At 41.8% G+C, this 18333-nt stretch overlaps 1 protein-coding gene across 1 annotated transcript in view; it reads right to left on the minus strand.

Annotated features, from left to right (window-relative positions):
• Positions 1 to 18333, minus strand: part of kdm6a (lysine (K)-specific demethylase 6A) — a 61790-nt gene that overhangs the window by 28642 nt on the left and 14815 nt on the right. Inside the window, exons 6-9 of the mRNA XM_079254101.1 lie at positions 10520 to 10640; positions 6822 to 6876; positions 6370 to 6404; positions 2970 to 3063 (exon numbers count right to left, since the gene is read on the minus strand). Of these exons, the coding sequence (XP_079110227.1) occupies positions 2970 to 3063; positions 6370 to 6404; positions 6822 to 6876; positions 10520 to 10640 (305 nt within the window). The remainder of the gene's footprint in view (positions 1 to 2969; positions 3064 to 6369; positions 6405 to 6821; positions 6877 to 10519; positions 10641 to 18333) is intronic.

An 18333-nucleotide genomic window follows, 5' to 3' on the forward strand; every position in this document is an offset into this window, starting at 1 on the left:
TCATCGACTAACTAGGACCAAAAGCAGATATCCTTGCTGTTCGTCGCCATTTAACTATGAACGACGTCACTTCCTCGCTTTGGTTTACTGGACTGTTTGTTTTCCTTTCATATCGTAAGCAAGTACAAGTACCTTGGAGTTCAGCTGGAAAACAAACTGGATACATCTACAAGAAAGGTCAGAGCAGACTGTACTTCTTAAGGAAGCTGAGATGGTTTAACGTCTGCACCAAGATGTTGCATATCTTCTATAAGTCTGTTGTGGAGAGTGCAGTCAGCTTTGCAGCATCTGCTGGGGTAGTAGCATCAGAACCAGGGACAACTGATCCAGAAAGCTGCTTCTGTGCTTGGAGTATCTCTGGAGCCGCTGGAGCTGATTGTCCAAAGAAGAATGCTGCAGAAGCTGATGAAGATGATGGAGGATTCTTCACACCCTCTCCACAACACAGTGATGAAACAACAAAGTGTGTTCAGTGAGAGGCTTCTTCAGGTCCGATGTAAGACTGAAAGATATAGAAGATCATTCCTGCCAGCAGCTATCAGCTTCCGGAAAAAGACCTCCTCTAGTTAATTATCTGCTACAATACTGAATTTCCCTTTGGGGATTAATAAAGTATTTTTCATTTCATTCAAACAGAGCCCCAATTTTAAAGAGGACCAGTTTCTTTGGTCCTCTTCAGAGTGCATATGACTTTCCACACAACTCCAGTGGAAATGAGCCAGGGTTTGTTTAAAATGAACCAAACCACAGCAATGTAAATGTGCTCTCAGTCACAAACTGGCTAACATGCATCAAACCAGTAAGATATCTTTGTTATGCCATCTGAGTAACGATGCACAGGCTGCCACGGTTTAATGGAGCAGAATACGTAGCACATCCCGCAGTAAATCAACAGCTGGCGATCTGGGATTTGGTTTTTAATTTCTTTAACAATTAACAGCTGATTTTTGGAAGTCAGAAAACCAGTTTGGGGAGATGGAAAGTTCCCAGTAGGGCTACAAATCTGTGTGACACCTCTGTACCGAAAGGCCAAGCGGAGAGATCCAAGTTCCCTTTAGCAGTTGTCTTGATTCAATGCACTACATGCAAAATAAAAGCAGCCACTTAAAACAAAGCGGGATCAGGGTTCCCAGTTTGTTGCTGTTGTTGCACAGTGGAGGCAGATTGTTGCCTAATGACAGCATCCCACCCTCGAGCCACCACCTGGCAGGGTACAGCGCTTGCTTTGCAGTACAGGTTTCCCACTGACAAACCACCCAACTGTGGTCCTCAGGTGTCGACATCCTGCAGGTTTTAGATGCTTCCCAATGAATGGATCTCCAACAGCTTCTTAAGTTCTGCACAAGTCTGTGACTGACCCATTCATGTGAATGAGGTGTGCTGTTGCAGTCACAGGGTTCTCTGCTGTTCACAATGATGATGGCAACGTCATGGTTTTCTTTGAGGTGGTTTATTTCCAACTTCTCCCAAGTGCAACAATATTTACAGTGATACCGAGTAATATGTACAATATTTACAAAATATTTACAGTATTTCTCGCCATACGTTTTCTACCCTCCAGCTCTGCAACACAATCCAACCTACTCACCACCTCGAGCAAGTCAGAGTGCACTCCTTTTAACCCTGAAGCTCCTCCAACAACAGGAAGCTTCCCAATTAACAGAGAAAATAAGGTTTTTCTTAAATAGGAGTTGTTCTGCATCCCAACTAACCATGCTAACATAATTCCAGAACGGATATACATACAAACACCACAAGATTACAATAATCAACATTGTAGGAAAAAAGAAGGAATCTGATAATATGCCGCGATGCGGCGTTTCAATGCGGCATGTGACGATGACGTTACTGCCGTATTGCGACACACGTCTGTGTCTTATCCGCGGTGAGGAGCTTGCCTCGGTTTATATTCATGACGCACGGTAAGTACATAGCCCATTCCCGGTAGCGGTAACGTCAAGATCAGGTGTGCACCCCTAATAACATGCTGACGGCAGGTAAAAGGTCGGGAATGCCGCAGTTATACAGTCCCGCGGGTGTGCCGCGTGTGACTTACGGGTCCTCGGGACAACCACCCGATGAGTACCGGTGTGTGTGTGTGTGTGTGTGTGTGTCCGTGTGTGTGGCGTTGCGCTGCGAGGCGTGTGACAACGCTTCTTTGTCACACTGGCCCTCGAGGGCTTGTGTTGCTGATGCCTCACGACTCTCCACCGGACCACACTCCCAGCTTCTTGCCATCATGAAGCTCAACAGAAGTTTATGTGTCTCCATAAACAGTTTGACATTTCACAAAGGTTCCAGCTCGCAGCTCTGCTCCCATCTCCTCCATCATGAAGACGTCAGCGTGCAGGGCTGCACACCGCTATGGGGGTGTGTTCACCGCGTCTGGTCTTTGAACTTACTGTAACTACTTGTTGCTTTTATTCAGGTCAAATTCCTGCTTGTGTGAACGTCCACAAGAGAAACAGGCAGATCTGCCGAGTTAAATTACCAGACAATATTACATGATAGATGTAATGAGCTATGATGGATACAAAACTTTCCCTTAAAACAAAATCAAGGCAAAAGACTTGAACAAATGGCACAGCCTGAACTTCTCGGTACCAGCACAAGTTTGCAGGTGAAGGTTAGACGTGCACTACGCGGTGGGGGAAGGGACAACGAGGACACAATGCTGTGTGGCAGCTCATATGCTCAATCCAGCACTTTGACAAAAAGGTTGCAGAGGGAACGTTAACGTGATGTGGCGTAGGAATCCACCCAACACAACAAGGGCAAGCCAAAGCGCCATGATAGCACCACACAGTGCACTCCCATTCAATTCAACGCCAATGTTTACTGTATGCAGACTTTCTTGCCACACAAAGTTCTTCATGCGGAGCAGTAAAAGGTCAGATAAATCCGTCCAGCACCATCCGTTACCCTGCATGCGTGCACATCAGAAAATCAGCCAAAAATGAGACACTCACCAAGTTGTTGCAGAGTGGTCGCCTTCACCTGTGCAGGAAGATTTTCCGTCTGCAGCAGACTCTCATACGCCTCCTTCGCTGTTCTGTATTTCTTCTGCGGGGAGAAAAGATGGAGACAAGAGGGGCTGTTAGAGCCAGACAGGACGGACGGAGCTTTATGGTTCTATCTGCAAAGACAAAGAGCCTTAAGACCTCCTCACACTCGTAATGGCCAGACACACACACACGGGGGTGGGTCAGCAGGGAAGAGGACAGGCCAGACTCAACACGTCTGGCAGCTGTAAGTGTGTGTGTGTGTGTGTCTGTACTTAAATGTGTGTGCATGCTTTGTATTTGTGGAAACCTGAGCTGCTGGTTTGTTTCAACTCTGCAACCTTGTTGAACTTGGGTCTAGACCAGCAGATACAGGTATGTGAGAGCATAACCTGGACACACTCTTATCAGCTCAAACTTTGTCATTTTGCTGAAAAACCCAAGCAACAGATTCAGATTTTAAACCTTTAAAGCCAATGAATACACACACACACAGTTTGGACTCTTCCTGTCTGCACACAATAAAGACGCCTCAGGGTAAACGCTGACACTTGAAGGCATCTAATGAGATGAGAGAGGCTCTTAGTGGCTTGTTCCTGTTTGGACTAATGATTGTCATCAAACCAAAGCAGAACAGAGAAGATGCAAAACTCGCAGGAAACATTTCCCACCAGGTCTTCAGCTGTTGCAACCGTCAAGCTTCTGCAGAGGCAACACTTTCTGATGCATTTTTAAAAGGTGTGTTTCAGAAAAACTTGTGGAAACAGAATTGGGAACAAAAAAGAAAAAATGTCCACAACTTTCCACTAATCTACATGTGTTTTCCCAAACAGAGGACTTTGAATTTTAAATTGAAAGCAAATTTAATTTTCTCTTTGGGGATTAATAAAGTATTTTTCATTCATTACATTTGCTCTCAGACTGCAGGTCTAGTTGTGGTTCCAGAGTCTCTAATGAGGAGACTATTCCTACTACGTTCCTACTAGGGATGGGCATTGAAAATTAGCCTTGGCTAAAATGCTGTAGTATGTGCCATCATTCATGGAGCATACTTATCCCTATCAAATAAGAATAAAATAAAATCAATAAATAATAGGGCTTTTCGACCAACGAAGAACCGGTGCTGGTGCTAGAGTCAGTTATTAGGTGGTTCAGCTCCGGCAAAATCAAAGAACTGGTTTTGGTTTCGACGTTTTGTACACACTCAAAGAGGAAGAACGAGGAAGTAGCGCTCTGGTAGAAAAGGTGCTCAGCAAGCTCTGCTCTTGTTCTTGGTATTTTGTGTCTGGTGTCATAGATGGGCTACTAATTTCTTAACGGTTGTACGTCCGTTAATCAGTTGGTCGATGCTCTGCTCGTAGCCAGCAGCAGACGAGACGTCTCCCCTTGCAACATCTTGAACACAGGCTTTGTCCGATTTTGCTGTACTTCCGTGGACGACCACAGAGCAAGAAAACGCTGGATCTCCTCATCGGACCAATTCTGCTTACTTTCAGCATCTGTTTCTTCGCTTGTATGTAGATGTTGCTCCATGTTTCCACGCTCTTATTTTGGCCAGGTAACCCCGCCCCCAGCTCCTGATGCACACAACGTGAAGCGGTTCTTAACTTTGGCCCAGCGAAGAGTTAGTGCCAGGATAGAACCGGTTTTGAGAACAAAGAGCTAGTGCTTAGTCGGTTGAAAACCACAGAGTCGGTGCAAAGTCTGGCTTTGGCTCCGAACCAGCTCTGGAACCAGCTCAGTCAAAAAACACCGTAAGAATACGATGGGAGGAAGATACCCTTTGGCTATCGGGCTCCTCTCTGATGGATCCAGCTCCCACTTGTCGGTTCAGGAGGCAGACTCCCTCTCTACCTTTAAGATCAAGATAAAAACCTTCCTTTTTTAACAAATTTTACAGTTAGGAGACGAGCATCTCCCGAGTTGGAGTCTGTATGTACAGCGCCCCAACTGTTTATATTGTGCTTTTATAGTTAGGAGGTAGTCGAGCCATCCATTAGTTATGCAGCCATGGGAACATCACCTGAGGCACCTTTCTCCTTTTCCCTCATGTATAAATACATGACAGTATTGCCAACTCTTCTCCTCTTTCTGCAGGTCTTCCTGAATAAAAGCTGCTGTACATGTTGATCAGTCTTTCCTGTCGTCTCCACCCCAACCAGTCGAGGCAGATGGCTGCCCTCCCTGAGCCGGGTTCTGCCAGAGGCTTTCTTCCTGTTAAAGGGGAGTTTTTTCCTTCCCACTGTCGCCTCGTGCAGCTCAGGATGGGAGATTGGATTGAAGTATTAGCATTATTTCTATTAGCAGGCTATTTATGAATTGGCTTGAACTGATGTGTCTGTAAAGCCCTGAGATGACCTTGTTGTGAAGTGGAGCTGTACATATCAAGCTGAATTGAGTTGAATTGAATTGTTGACCTCCTTTAGCTTTGATTACAGCAGCATTTTGCTTCAATAGGCCTCTGCAATGTCACAAGATTTCAATCCAGTGTTGAATTATTTGTTTATAAACGTTTATGTCAACTCTTCATTCATAAGCATTAATATCTGACAGTAAACAAGGGCAGCATCAATCAGTGGTAACTTCAGTCTTGTCATACAGCAGAGCTAGTCATCTGATCTGCTCTTCTTAGTCCTTTTGGATGGGAGAAGAGTTGAAATATCAACTGCCTCTGCTCATGGAGAGAAAACCAAACGTGCTTTTTCGTTACTCACCAAAAGTCTCCAATATCACCAGAAAAAGTCTCTGAACTGATTGACGCCTTTTCTTTAAATAGAATCAATACACATCTGGAAAATGGCTAAATGTAACGTTGCTAATATATTAGTGGACTGCACTGTGTGCATCAGTGTACCAGAAACGGTGCACTGATGCATGTTCCGCAATTGAACGCATTAAATTTAAGATGTAAATTATAATTATTTCAGAAAAATCAATGCATTAGAGTTCCACTCATATTATATTTTTTATATTATACACACACATATATATAGGTGTGTACACGTGTATGTACGTGTCTAATCAGGGTCTTGATCAAGTGGTTTGTAAACGCCTCATCCTCTAAGGAGAAGCCAAAGAAATCCATCATTTTATGTGTCTACAAGCACATTATTCATACAGTCTGTCAGAAGTTATTCTCTAAATGCACATAAAAAGGGCCAACTTGCCAGCACAAGTTCTTCAGATTAACAAACAAATACCAAGAACAGACAAACATCTGTTTATCCACAAGGATTGACAATAAGATAAAGGAATAACCTGACAAAACCCTGAATTAAAAACAGGCACCATAATGGATTACTAATTATCTCGACCTGCTACGTTACACTTCTCCAAACACTGAAGAGGAAATTAAAAGGATGCTTACCTGAATCTCATACAAGTGAGCAATGTGGAACTGGACTGTGGGCAAAGAACAGAGGAAATGAGAATTAGGCCTCCACTGTTAAAATAAACGCAGGGTTAATTTGGGATCTTTGGTCCTTCATGGAGCCAGTCTACTAACAGTATGGAGCACAGATGGGTGGGGGGAGTAGGACACTCTCTGGAGTGTACATGGAAACTGAAATCAGAGTGTGTATGTGCAATGTGATTTCAGCTCCCTTTCCTTCACCGTCTCCTAGGCAACCCCGGTCTTAAGCAGTCAGCAGGGGAAACGGCAGCAAAGGAAGAAAATTGCTCTGCAGGAATATTCCTAAGCCCCTACGATGTGAGCTGTAGAGGAGACAGTGCTTTCTATCTAAATGTTACATTCTACCAAACAGCAGCGTGAGCGGTCTCACTGTGGGCTCGGTTCATTAGGAAGATTATAAGACTTACTTTCAGCTTTGGACAAAGTGCAGAGATTGGAGTCGATCAATGCCAGCTGAAAATGCTGCAGAGAGAGAAGAGGGGGGGAAAAAAACAGGTTTTTTTGTAAATATAAAAGCATCAAGATAATCAGTAACTTCTATGTGTCACAGTTATTTATAGATAAAAATCACATTTCACCCAATTCCTTTTAGTAACAGCTGCCACAGCACAAAGGTCTGGATTACTTTTAAGGAAACCAGAGATTTTCTCTCTCCATTCAATCCCCTGCACAGAAAGCTCCAGCAGATTCACAACAGACCATGAATAAACCCTGGTGACCGTAACAAGAGAGAACAGCGATGGCCGGAGGGCTTCTTATCTCTGCTCGCTCATCTTGCTGTAGTCTTTCCTCTTTTCTCCCACCCAACTACAAAACAAAAGGCCTTTTTTCACGCCGCAAACACTGTCTCGTTATGACGTTTTAACCCACCTCATACGCCGGCATGCATGCTTTAAAATAGCATGCCGGCAAAGCGGTGTTAGAGGCGTGTTCCACCATGCTGGCTCCCCCGACACGCGGATGTCAGTTAGCTGTGAGGCTACTGAACAAGCTGTGTGGAAATCCTGTATTAATGGCATGTTGTCCAATCATCTGAGCTGAAGACGGGGTTGCAGGATCAAGCAGATGTCTGCTGAGGCTTCGTCAGGCTGCCAAGGCGTGGCACACAACTGCTTAATATCTCCATCCAGGGTCAATGAAAAGATTAGCTCAAGAGTGCATCACACCAAGCCAGGGCTTTTTCCTGATGCTGGCATTCTGGTGAGCAGCTAATATTACACACTGTAACTCTATCTTGGGAGCTCAAAAAGACTCCCAACAGCATCAGAAATGTTAAGAAGACATAAAAATATGTCAGATTCCTAAATGAGTCTCTGTACTTGCAGCATTTTAAAACACACGGATGCATAGGTGGCTTCAAGGTGACAGGTTAGCACTGCAGCTGCCAGGCTGCAGCATGACCCAGTGCAGTCACAGGCTTTCAAAAGCCTATTGCTATTATCTGGGTCAGGAAAAAAAAGACCTCAAATCTTAAGAGTGACAGCCTCCAGAGACTAGCTCACAAGAATCCAGCATGCACAGAGTAGAACTGCACCGGTCAGCTGGAGTGGATTTCTCACCTAAAAGGCAAATATCCATCATATAGGTTGAGGTGAAAGATGGACGTTGCAACAAGCACATACATGTAAAAAAAACAAAAAAACAAAACAGTAAAACAGACTGTCAATGTCAGGCAGAAACAAATCAGCATCATATCAGCTTCACCCAGGCCTGGAGGAGCTCCGCAAACACACATAGCAAGGACGCTACTTACAATTAAGTCCGTTTAAAGCCACATGCCTTTATTTCAGAGATGCGTTACCTAGATGGCTTTCACATCCCAGCATCCTCCAGAAGATCTCAGTATATCCTCCCCTTCCTTTCCTTTCACACTTGCTCTCCCACCAGGCAGATAATGCAGCAGGACTGTCAGCTTGGCATTCCACCTCCCTCCTCACATCTCCCTTTCCTTTTTCTCCCTCCCTCCCTCGCTCGCTCTCTTGCTGCCGTTTCCCCCCTCCTCGCTTCCTTTTCTATCCTAGTGTCACTGATTACTATTCAGCAGACGGCTGCAGTGGAGTGCAGAGAGATGACACACAATACCTCAGAGCAGGAACATGCAAGCACACCAGCACCTCTCCCGGATTCTTTCCCACCCGCCTCCCTGCATCTCACCTCCTCTATCAGTTCAAAGCTCCTCTCTATGGATACGCAGCAGCTTTACAGAGACACTCAACTCGTCACCTCAGTGCACGCTGCACAACCGCGCTATGAAAACGTCCTCTCCTCTCATTGGCTGAACATGCAGTCACTGATGAACTCAAGTCTGCTTTTGGTGTGTTTACATGAAGTAGGTCATATCATAATTAGATCACTGTCTACTTTCAATCACTTCATGTCTCTAGGCCCCTTTTTTATCTCCACTTCCCTTAAAGGAAAACAGGCTGTCGATGAAGAAGCACTGCAGAGCATCCTTTACAAACATCTGTATCCACATTACCATTTTCCTCATGTTCCCTTCCTCTCACCTTGATTGGATCTCTGCTAGTCTGAACTGGCGTTCACCCCTCCCTGTAGATAACCGAAGCAGTCGTGTGTGTGTGAGAGATTCAGTCGGTGGGAAAGAGTGTGTGTTCCTGGCAGTGAGTCAGGACTAAGAGGGAGGAGTGCATCCAAGATAAATTGAGTACGTGCAGCACGTGCAACCTACTTAGCTCAATACTGTACCAGCAAAAGCATGACCGGCATTTCCTAGACGGTACGTAAACTTGAATTTATTTGGAAAAGTGGAGGAAAACATTGTAAAAAATGCAAATCTACTGAGCTCTACTCGAGGCAAATGATTATTTTAGGTAATCTGAAAAATGTAGTTGGATTGTTTAGATGGTGGAACAACTCAAATACTGATGACAGGATTGATTCTCTTTACACAACGGGTTCACATTTAGAAGATTTTTCTGCAAGACTCAAAACCAGAAACTCAATTTCTAAAAAAAAAAAAAAAAAAAAAAAGCTGAGAAAAAAAGAGTGAGGAAAATAAACCTGAAAGAAATAATAAAAATAAACTGCAACATGGATCTGAGTTAATCTCCAATCAGAAGATTACTTGGTGAGAGGTGAGGGCGTCAAGATTGGGTATAAAAGAAGGAGCTGGCAAATTATTATACTTTCCACGCAAGGATGGGTTGTGGCTCAACTTTTGTTTGTTAAAACTCCATCAGAGAATCATAAATGACTTATAAAAAAAAATACGGTCCATGGATATTTCCAGAACCATATCCATTTCCTTTTGCATGGAGCATCATGAAGAAGAGATTCTGACAACCACCACCACCATGGACTGCTAAGCGGCTGAAATCTTAAAATTCAGCAATAATGGACACAGATTTCTCTGAAAAATTGCTAAAATATGTCAAATTAAAAATAAGCTGACACAATTAGAAATATGACTCCATCTGTACTTCTTCCTTCAGTACGTTGTTTAACAAAACCACAACTGACCAAAAGTCCTGAACCAAATCAAAATAAAATTGATAAAAGTATAAATTATAATATAATCAATAAGTACAATATTTGGTTACTCCATGAGAGAAAGTCCTATGGGGACAACAGGTACAAAATAAAACACTATTTAAAAAAAAACAAACTGTAAATATGTACCATAAATTGAAACAAGATATCCTACATAAGCTAAGATTTAAATGTCAAAGAGAAGTACTGGGTTTTCAGACCAGACTAAAACTGATCCAAAGAGTGTGAGGCATTTACAGAGAGAGGAAGGGGGAAGGCTGTTCCACAGTCTAGGGAGCTACCAATATATTCCTATTTTGAATGTCAGCAATAGTTTGACCATAGTTAGCCACTGGGAAATATGAGAAACCAAATTAGACCAACCAGTCGCAACTCAAAACCCAAACAAACCCAACCAATTCTCTGTTTAACAGCTTGATGTAGCAAAGAGTCACTATAAGTCATGTTGTCAAGACTTTTCCATTGAAAGATCTGGTCCAGCTCAGTTACAAGTATTTCTAGGATTCCAGAGCAGGTCCTGCGTGACCCAAACCAACACAAACATATCATTTCATTCAGTCTCTTCCATCAAACCATTTTAACCACTGGCATTTACCTTTAAGCTTGACTCATAGTCTGTGTTGACTTTAAACATGAGTCCCAGTCTCAGATGAATCTCTTTAGCTCTTGAGAAACCAGGGTCAATGTAAAGCACCTCCTGGAACGCCTTGATTGCCCTGAAAAGACAAAAACAGAGAATGTTAAATACAGACAAAAAGGTTCATTACTTTCACAAATCTACTAGTTAACAGTGCTCTGATATGCCAATACTCGTAGGAAATGTTTATCAATTAATATCCCAAAAAGATCTTAAAAAAGGACAAAGCATGTAGAATTTAAAAAGTTGACAGATATTTATAATATGATAAAGGTACTAAAGAAGTATGATCAAATAGTGTGTTTAAAAATTATTTAAGCTGCCATCACAAAAAATGATAATAGGGTTTCAGTTGTTTAGTTGTATGTGTAAAAAAAAAAAAAAAAAAGAAGGATCTGTTAAAGAATGAGCTCAAGTCTTTTTTTTTTTTAGTACAGCATAAGTTGTCAGATTGAGGCAAAAATGGTGTAAAAATAAATGTATTGATAGATATAGCAGCATGAAGGCCAACCAGAGCAAAGAAACAGAATTTATTACTAACAGTTTGTAGAAATACCATACAGATCAGTGTCTAGGCCATTTTTTTTTCATCTGCATGTCATCTCTCAGTTCTTGGCTTTCAAGAAGAAAAATATATAGGCACAACAACAAACACACACAGGAAATATTAATATATTTACACTTTTTCGTCATTAACAGTATTTTGTGCCACTATTTCCCTACCATCTTCACTAGCCCAACTCCAACCCAGCTTTTTGTTGCCACCATGCATCAAAAGTAGGGTAATGATATGCTTTTGTCCTGAATCTATTCCATTCCATTCTGATTTTTTGGGTGCCGATTCGATTTAAATTGCGATTCTTTCAATTCTTCAATATTGCTGATTTTTGTAGATTAAAAACAAAAAAATGTACAACTTTTTTTTGCTCGACATTTTTCTTGATTTCATTTAGGGAAAAAACAACACAGTAGCCAAACAATCATTCTGCTGCTATAATGCCCAAGAAGACAAGAAAAAAGATCAATAAAAACAATAAAAATGACCTTTTATATATATATATATATATATATATAGTGGATTAATTTTATTTGTTTGGGGGGGAAAATTAAATTTTTTAACAAAAAAATTTTTTTTTAAAATTGTGAATCAAAAAATCCCAATTTTTCGATTTTTCCATTTGACCACTATTTCCTTCTTTTTGTCTCACTTAAAGATCATTGGCTGCTCCTGATTGGAAATTACAATCATTTTAAGCTCTGATTGGTGGACAGCTTAATAGGGAGTGGCTTAGTCATCATTTCCATGTCAGAATAGACGTCTCTTAGCAACATAGTCGTGATAGTGATGATTTTTTATGATGTAAAAGTGATAAATAATGGTGTTACATGAATCACTTAATGTGAATTTACAATATAGTCTCTGAATAAGCATTACATTTTGGAATAAAAATGCCAAAAAAGTTTTTGTAGAAAACCTAAGGTTAAGCTGTTGATCTCTATTCACCCACACTTCCCTCTTGGAGAAATTAGCGACAACATGAACAATGGAGCCACAGAACTAGTGTAGTAATTATCTGTAAAAAATAATATATTGTGTAAGCTAAGCTCATCTTTCTTCATTCAGCTTTTTGTACTTTAACTTTTGATTTAAGTTTCCATTAATTGTCTTATTTAGTTAAAGAATTAAATAAGTTAAATAACATAAATACAACTGTAAATTTGGCTCTTCTGTTGAGCTTATTACCTTATTAAATGATGTCCTTCCATGCCAGGAGGATTCAAGAATTAACGTTAAACTGTACAATGATAGTTCAATCCATCACAAGTGTACTACATTTGATGTTTAATGTCAGAGCTGCTCCAGGTTGTTTCTGTGTCTGTAGCTATGGTTGCTGGTGAGGTGTTCCTGGCCACACCCCTTTCAGGAAGAGGTTTGTCAGTGATGTTACATCCTGAGATGTAGAATCACGTCTGCAGTGGGGAGGGATCACTGTGGGGGACGATGTCTGCTTTATGAACCCGGTTGTTACCTCCACCAAGGAGGTTGTGTTTTTCCTGCCGTCTTTGTGCTCAAGATAACTCAAAAGGTTACGGACGGATTTTTATAAACATTTCAAGAGTTGTTGGAAATGTGAAAATGAAGAACTGATTAAATTCTGGTGGTGATCCGGATCACCGTTTGGATCCAGGAATGTTTTAAAAGAATTCTTTAACATTGTGCTTGGTGGAGGTTTCCGCTCTCCGAGTGCTTTTCTGGTTTCATATTTAACAAGCAACTTTGTCCGCGGCAGGGTGGGGTGTGCACGCGGCTGGGTCCGAGTGTTTTAATGTAAAAATGTTGGTACTTTCTCACCACCTCGATCAGCTGCTTTATCAAAACAATCCGTTTTACCTGCAACAGTAAAAACGCGGAAGCAGCAACTCCGCTTCATGCTTTCTCCATGTTAACCACGCCCACCTCACATGTCCGACCAATCACACGATACTTCTCGGAGCCCCCCAAGAAAAAAGTTCTGCCAGCCCGATGTGTTGAGAACTGTCTTCAAACGCGTCCGCGAGAACAAAATGACGTCATTTTCTTCTCGGAGCTTCGAGAACAAGAAGAAAGTTCTCGTTCCTCGTGGAGGATGGAACAGGCTTTACTGATGGAGCTTGAGAACCAATCAAAGTAGCAGAGCAAACGCAGCGCACTGCAGGAAGCCAACAAAGACAGATGCTTCTCATTTTCACTGAGTGAATATTTGCGTGTTAGTAGAGATCAAATCACAGCAGAACCTTTGTGATTGTACAGCGGTGACTATGAAGTTATGAAACAGGATTTTAGAAGCGCCAAGTCCAGGAGGCAACATGAGCAAAGAATCCATTTTAAACTGTATCTTTGGGCTCAGTGACACAAAGATGCACAATTTGTTCCCATTTCTTTAGTTGCATTGATAAAAATTTGAAGCAAAAATAACAGTTTTACAGACAGGAAAAAGTGTGGAAAAGGTGGTTGTTAGCAAAAAACATGGGATATCTGCATGATGTGCAGAAACTGGACAACTGGAGAACAAAATAAGAAGATTCGGGTTTAAGAAAACCATTAGAGCAGATTAACGGCATCTAGAAGTCATGACCTAAATAGAACGTAGAACAGCACAGACTCAACAGAGGCATCTGGACCCTCTGTTCTTCCATCTACCGTAGGCCAAAGCCTCATCAGAAACGGTTACCATGGCGACGTGGCTTTCAACAAGCCATTCTTATGGAAAGGAAATCAAGGAGAAAAAGCTGCGGTATGTCACATGACACAAGAAGAGGACTGTAAATCAGTGTCAACTGGTCTGATGAAGACCTCCCCAGAACCTGAACTTCAACAGTACTGAAGCTGTGTTGGATCATCCGGACAGAAAAAGGAGCAAAAGTCAGAAACATCCAAAGAAGAGCATTGGAAAGTCTCTTCAGAATCCTTGAGAACTACTCCCAAAGACCACTTAACCAGAAAGCTTGTCTAAAAGGGTTCAGACTGTTGAATTAGGGCTGGGCAATATGACGATATATTTGTCCTTTGGACGACAGATAATTGTTTCATCGTTTCATATGAGGCTCTATTGTTTACGCCATGATAACCTGCTTTACTGCAGTATTTTACCTCAAGATGTGCTTTACGGCACGCTGCATTATAAAAACAAACATGGAGGAAGACGGTAGCAGAGCAGGATAATTCACTAAAAGATGAGCAGCCAACCCAAACTGATGAGCTTGTTCATAAAAGAGGAGAAATTTCTGTCGCATTGATGCAGTTTGGATATAAAAAGACCGACGTGGAACCGACAACAGACTAGCTCACAGTCCCAACAACAGACTCCGACACAACTGACTCATTTTATCACCTGGGTAGGAATCAGGATAAATTTGCTATATTGGGATATGAGATTTTGGTCATATCGCCCAGCCTTATGTTAAATAATGAAGCTGTTCAGATCAAATGCTGACTTATAGACTCTAAACTAATCCTATAATGCATCCCCCTTCATGCGCCAACTTATCGGTAAATTACTACATGTATTTCTAACTTCACTGGATAAATAAATATTGGTTATACCATAATAATTAATGTAGATCAATGCGGTCTATTACCATCATGGCAATATCATTATACCACATCACATGAACGTCTCGGCATACAGAGAAACTATAATCAGTGATTGTTAAGCAACATGTTCAGTTTGAAAGGACAACTGGTTCCAGCGCTGATCCCAGAGGTCCAGGTTCACAGTTTAACACCATCAGCTTACTGAAAGATTCAGCGTCCTCATCTAAGCCCCAGCTGTCAGTTCTTAACACACTGCCTCTGAATGCTGACCGCCAAACCCACTTAAACTGCCATGAAAGGCTGGAAACAAACAAATGCAAGTCAAACTTTATTCTATAGCTTTTAGCAGCAAATGGAGCGCGGTAATCCAACAAGAGCAAAGTTATCCAGGATTTCACACCGATTAGCTCAGACCAACCGAGACACAAGCTCAGTCTGATGAAGACCAAATAAAGACGTCTTTTATTAGTTTGCCCTGCAGCCTCGGGTGTAGCGTTTAGCAAGCAGGAGCTGAAGCGCTGGTAGGCTGCTGTCACATTGGAACGCCGTTATCCGTTCGACTCCTACAGCCGATATAAACCGGTCCAAAGAGACAAGAGCTTGTTTAAAAAAAAAAGAAAAAAGACAAAAACCAACCCGTTTCCACACCCAGCCACTCACTGCGTAGCTATGACAACAATGGCAACTGCATGTCAGCATGAAGCTCTTCTCCTGCATGAAACAGCAGAGCACTGAGCTGGCTGCCGATTGTCTGCAACACACACACACACAGGCACACACACGCACACACACACACACACACACACACACACACACACACACACACACACACACACACACACACACACACACACAGAGGACTGAACTCACTGCCCTTGCTCCCTCCTCCTCCTCCTCATTTATCCAATCCCTCCCTCCCATCCTCCCCTCTGCATCCATCCTCTCCTCCCTCGGTGGTACGATCCAAGCTGAAACTCTTCAGCTGAGCAGGTTGTGGTGGAAAACATGTCCAGAAGAGCGACACGTCAAACGTGCTGAGCATCGTTTGTGACTCAGTCATCTGGAGTCGATACAAAGCCCCGAAATATGTAATAAAATTATCAAGCCCGTGTTTTGTTAAAACACCGAGCCAAAAACAACAACCGCGAACTCTCAAACTGTCAGCGAGCGACGCGTCAGCCCTGTGAAGAACCATTCACTATTTCACAGCTCAGCATTCCTTTGGGCTCAAGTTGACGTAATCCGCCCTCGAGGGCCCGACGTGACCTCCTCCCTTCCCCCCACCCACTCATTTCCAGGCCTGTCAGGCTGTTCGCACATGGATTCAAAAAGCCAGGATGGCTTTTCCATGATCACCAGTTTGGGAAAATCTCTAAAGTCAGCACAGCTTCAAGGTGGGCACCAACAATTTAAAACATCAAGCCTGACATCAAAATGCAGATTTTAAAATTGCATTTCATGAAGGTGAAAACACACAAAGATGTGTTAAACCTAGTGCAATAATTGGATTGGATGAGGATGGAGGACTGGATCCAAACTAACCTCCATCACACTGCATAAAAAGTGATGTTTTTTCCTCATAAAACTGCATTCTTTTTCACAAACAGAAAACAAATCATGCATACCTGTTTCAAAAGCACATATCTTTTTTGGTTCTTTTTGTAACAGCCTGGTATTTTGTAAATGATTAAGAATGAAAAAATGTGTACATAGTGTCTTTGTCATCGTCTTTTGCATATATTTCTTGAAAAAAATTTTTTTTTACAGTTTTTCTCTGGAACTTTCTACTGGTGAAGATCAGGGGTTTATTCTACCTTGAAATTCAAAGTGAGCAACACGACTCGATCGTCCTGCTCTGTCCCCCTTTGCATCTTGCACTTGGTCCGCATAGCGATTAGTCTTGTGTACAAACAGAGCGATGATCTCTTCGTTAAAGAACAGCTCAAAGAGTTTCCCTTCAGACACATCATTGTCTTCTTTTTTTTTTTTTTTTTGTCTTGTCCAGCATTTAAGCAAGCAGACTGATGTTCTGGATGCTGTGTTCTGCTGAGCAAATTTATTTAGCCAAGGGGAACTTTTGTAGATGTAATGATCCCCTTGTATTTCTTGATTCTTATTTTATTTTTCAATTTGTTTTGGATAATAGCTTGTATTACAGAGTTTATGCTGCTGGACCCGACCGGAAAGGACAGGAAAGGGGCAGAAAGAGAACAGAAAAGAGAACAGAAAAAAACAAAAAAAAACCAAAAGAAAGAGATCAATGCATACATGTATATGCACATACATACCCACCTACATATATATGTATATACACCCGCACATACATTATATATATACATATATACATACATACATACATATACACATACATACACATGGATACACACACATGTACACATACATGCATACATAAAGATAGATATACATACATACATATACACATACATACACACACACATATATATATATATATATATACATATATACACATATACATACTCACATACATACACATACACATACACACACATACACATATGCATACATATATACATATCCATACACATACATACATACACATAAGTACACACACATACCCACCCACACACATAAATATATACACCCACACAAGCCAACTCTAGATTCGTGGAGAACAAAACCGTTGACAATCATGAGGACCAGAAACTAGCAAGTTAAGTCAAAAAGACAGAAAGAGAGCTACCTGCTGTTAATGAATAAACTTGCTGGATGACTCAGTGACTGTGACACATGCAGAACATTCATGCAGAACATTCAGAGTGGAACGTGTTTAGAGAAGAGTGATCATGCCAATGTGACCCCGCCCGCCTACAGCTAGAGGAAGGCCAGGAGAACCCAGAGACCCGGGTAACCGACAGTCACCCCCAGGTACAGATCCCAACCCCCCCACTCCAGAGCCAGCCATGCATCTGCCCAGGAGGTGGCGAAGGAGGTGCCCAACCAGAGTCCCCCTCATCATTGTCTTCTAAATGTGGCCCTGCAAGTTCACCAACAGTGAACCGTGTTACTGTATTTCGGTGCATGAATGCGCCATCAGTGTCTGGAAGGTTAAGATTCAATGCAATCTGTTGGTTTTCCTAAACCAAGCTGTTTATTATAATTTGACTCGCATTGATGTGTCTGTAAAGTGTCCTGAGATGACGTCATTGTGGAGTGGTGCCATTAAAAATAGCTGAATTGAAATTTAAAAATAATTAATGCATTTGTTTTGTTGTACTTCATTTTAAAGTAGCACAAAACTTTTTGATTTAAAAAAAAAAAAAAAAAAAAGTGTTCTGATTCCCTTTGACGGCTCAATCACATTCATTATGTACATTTGTGGAGTTGCCGTTGCCCAGCAACATAAATGGGAGGAAAAGCCAGCCTTCCCAATTTACTAATGGGATGCTGTGCCACCTCAAAGCTCTTCTTCCTACAGCACACGGCCTCATAGTGAACATTAAACGTGCACCATGTCCGATTCAGCGCAGAAATGCAAGAAGACATTATTGGAGGAATCAAGGAAAAGCAAGCGATAAGAGTCAACAATGAACTGACTTTTCCTGTATGGAGAGGGCTCAGAGAAGAAACAGGATGAAGATGGATGTCAAATTAGCCATATTTGGAGGGGTGTGGCATTGGATATGCCACTATGATACCATAAGCTTAATGATAAAGT

The sequence above is a fragment of the Telmatherina bonti genome (genome assembly GCF_933228915.1).
Source record: "Telmatherina bonti genome assembly, chromosome: 15".
Taxonomy (NCBI): Eukaryota; Metazoa; Chordata; class Actinopteri; order Atheriniformes; family Telmatherinidae; genus Telmatherina; species Telmatherina bonti.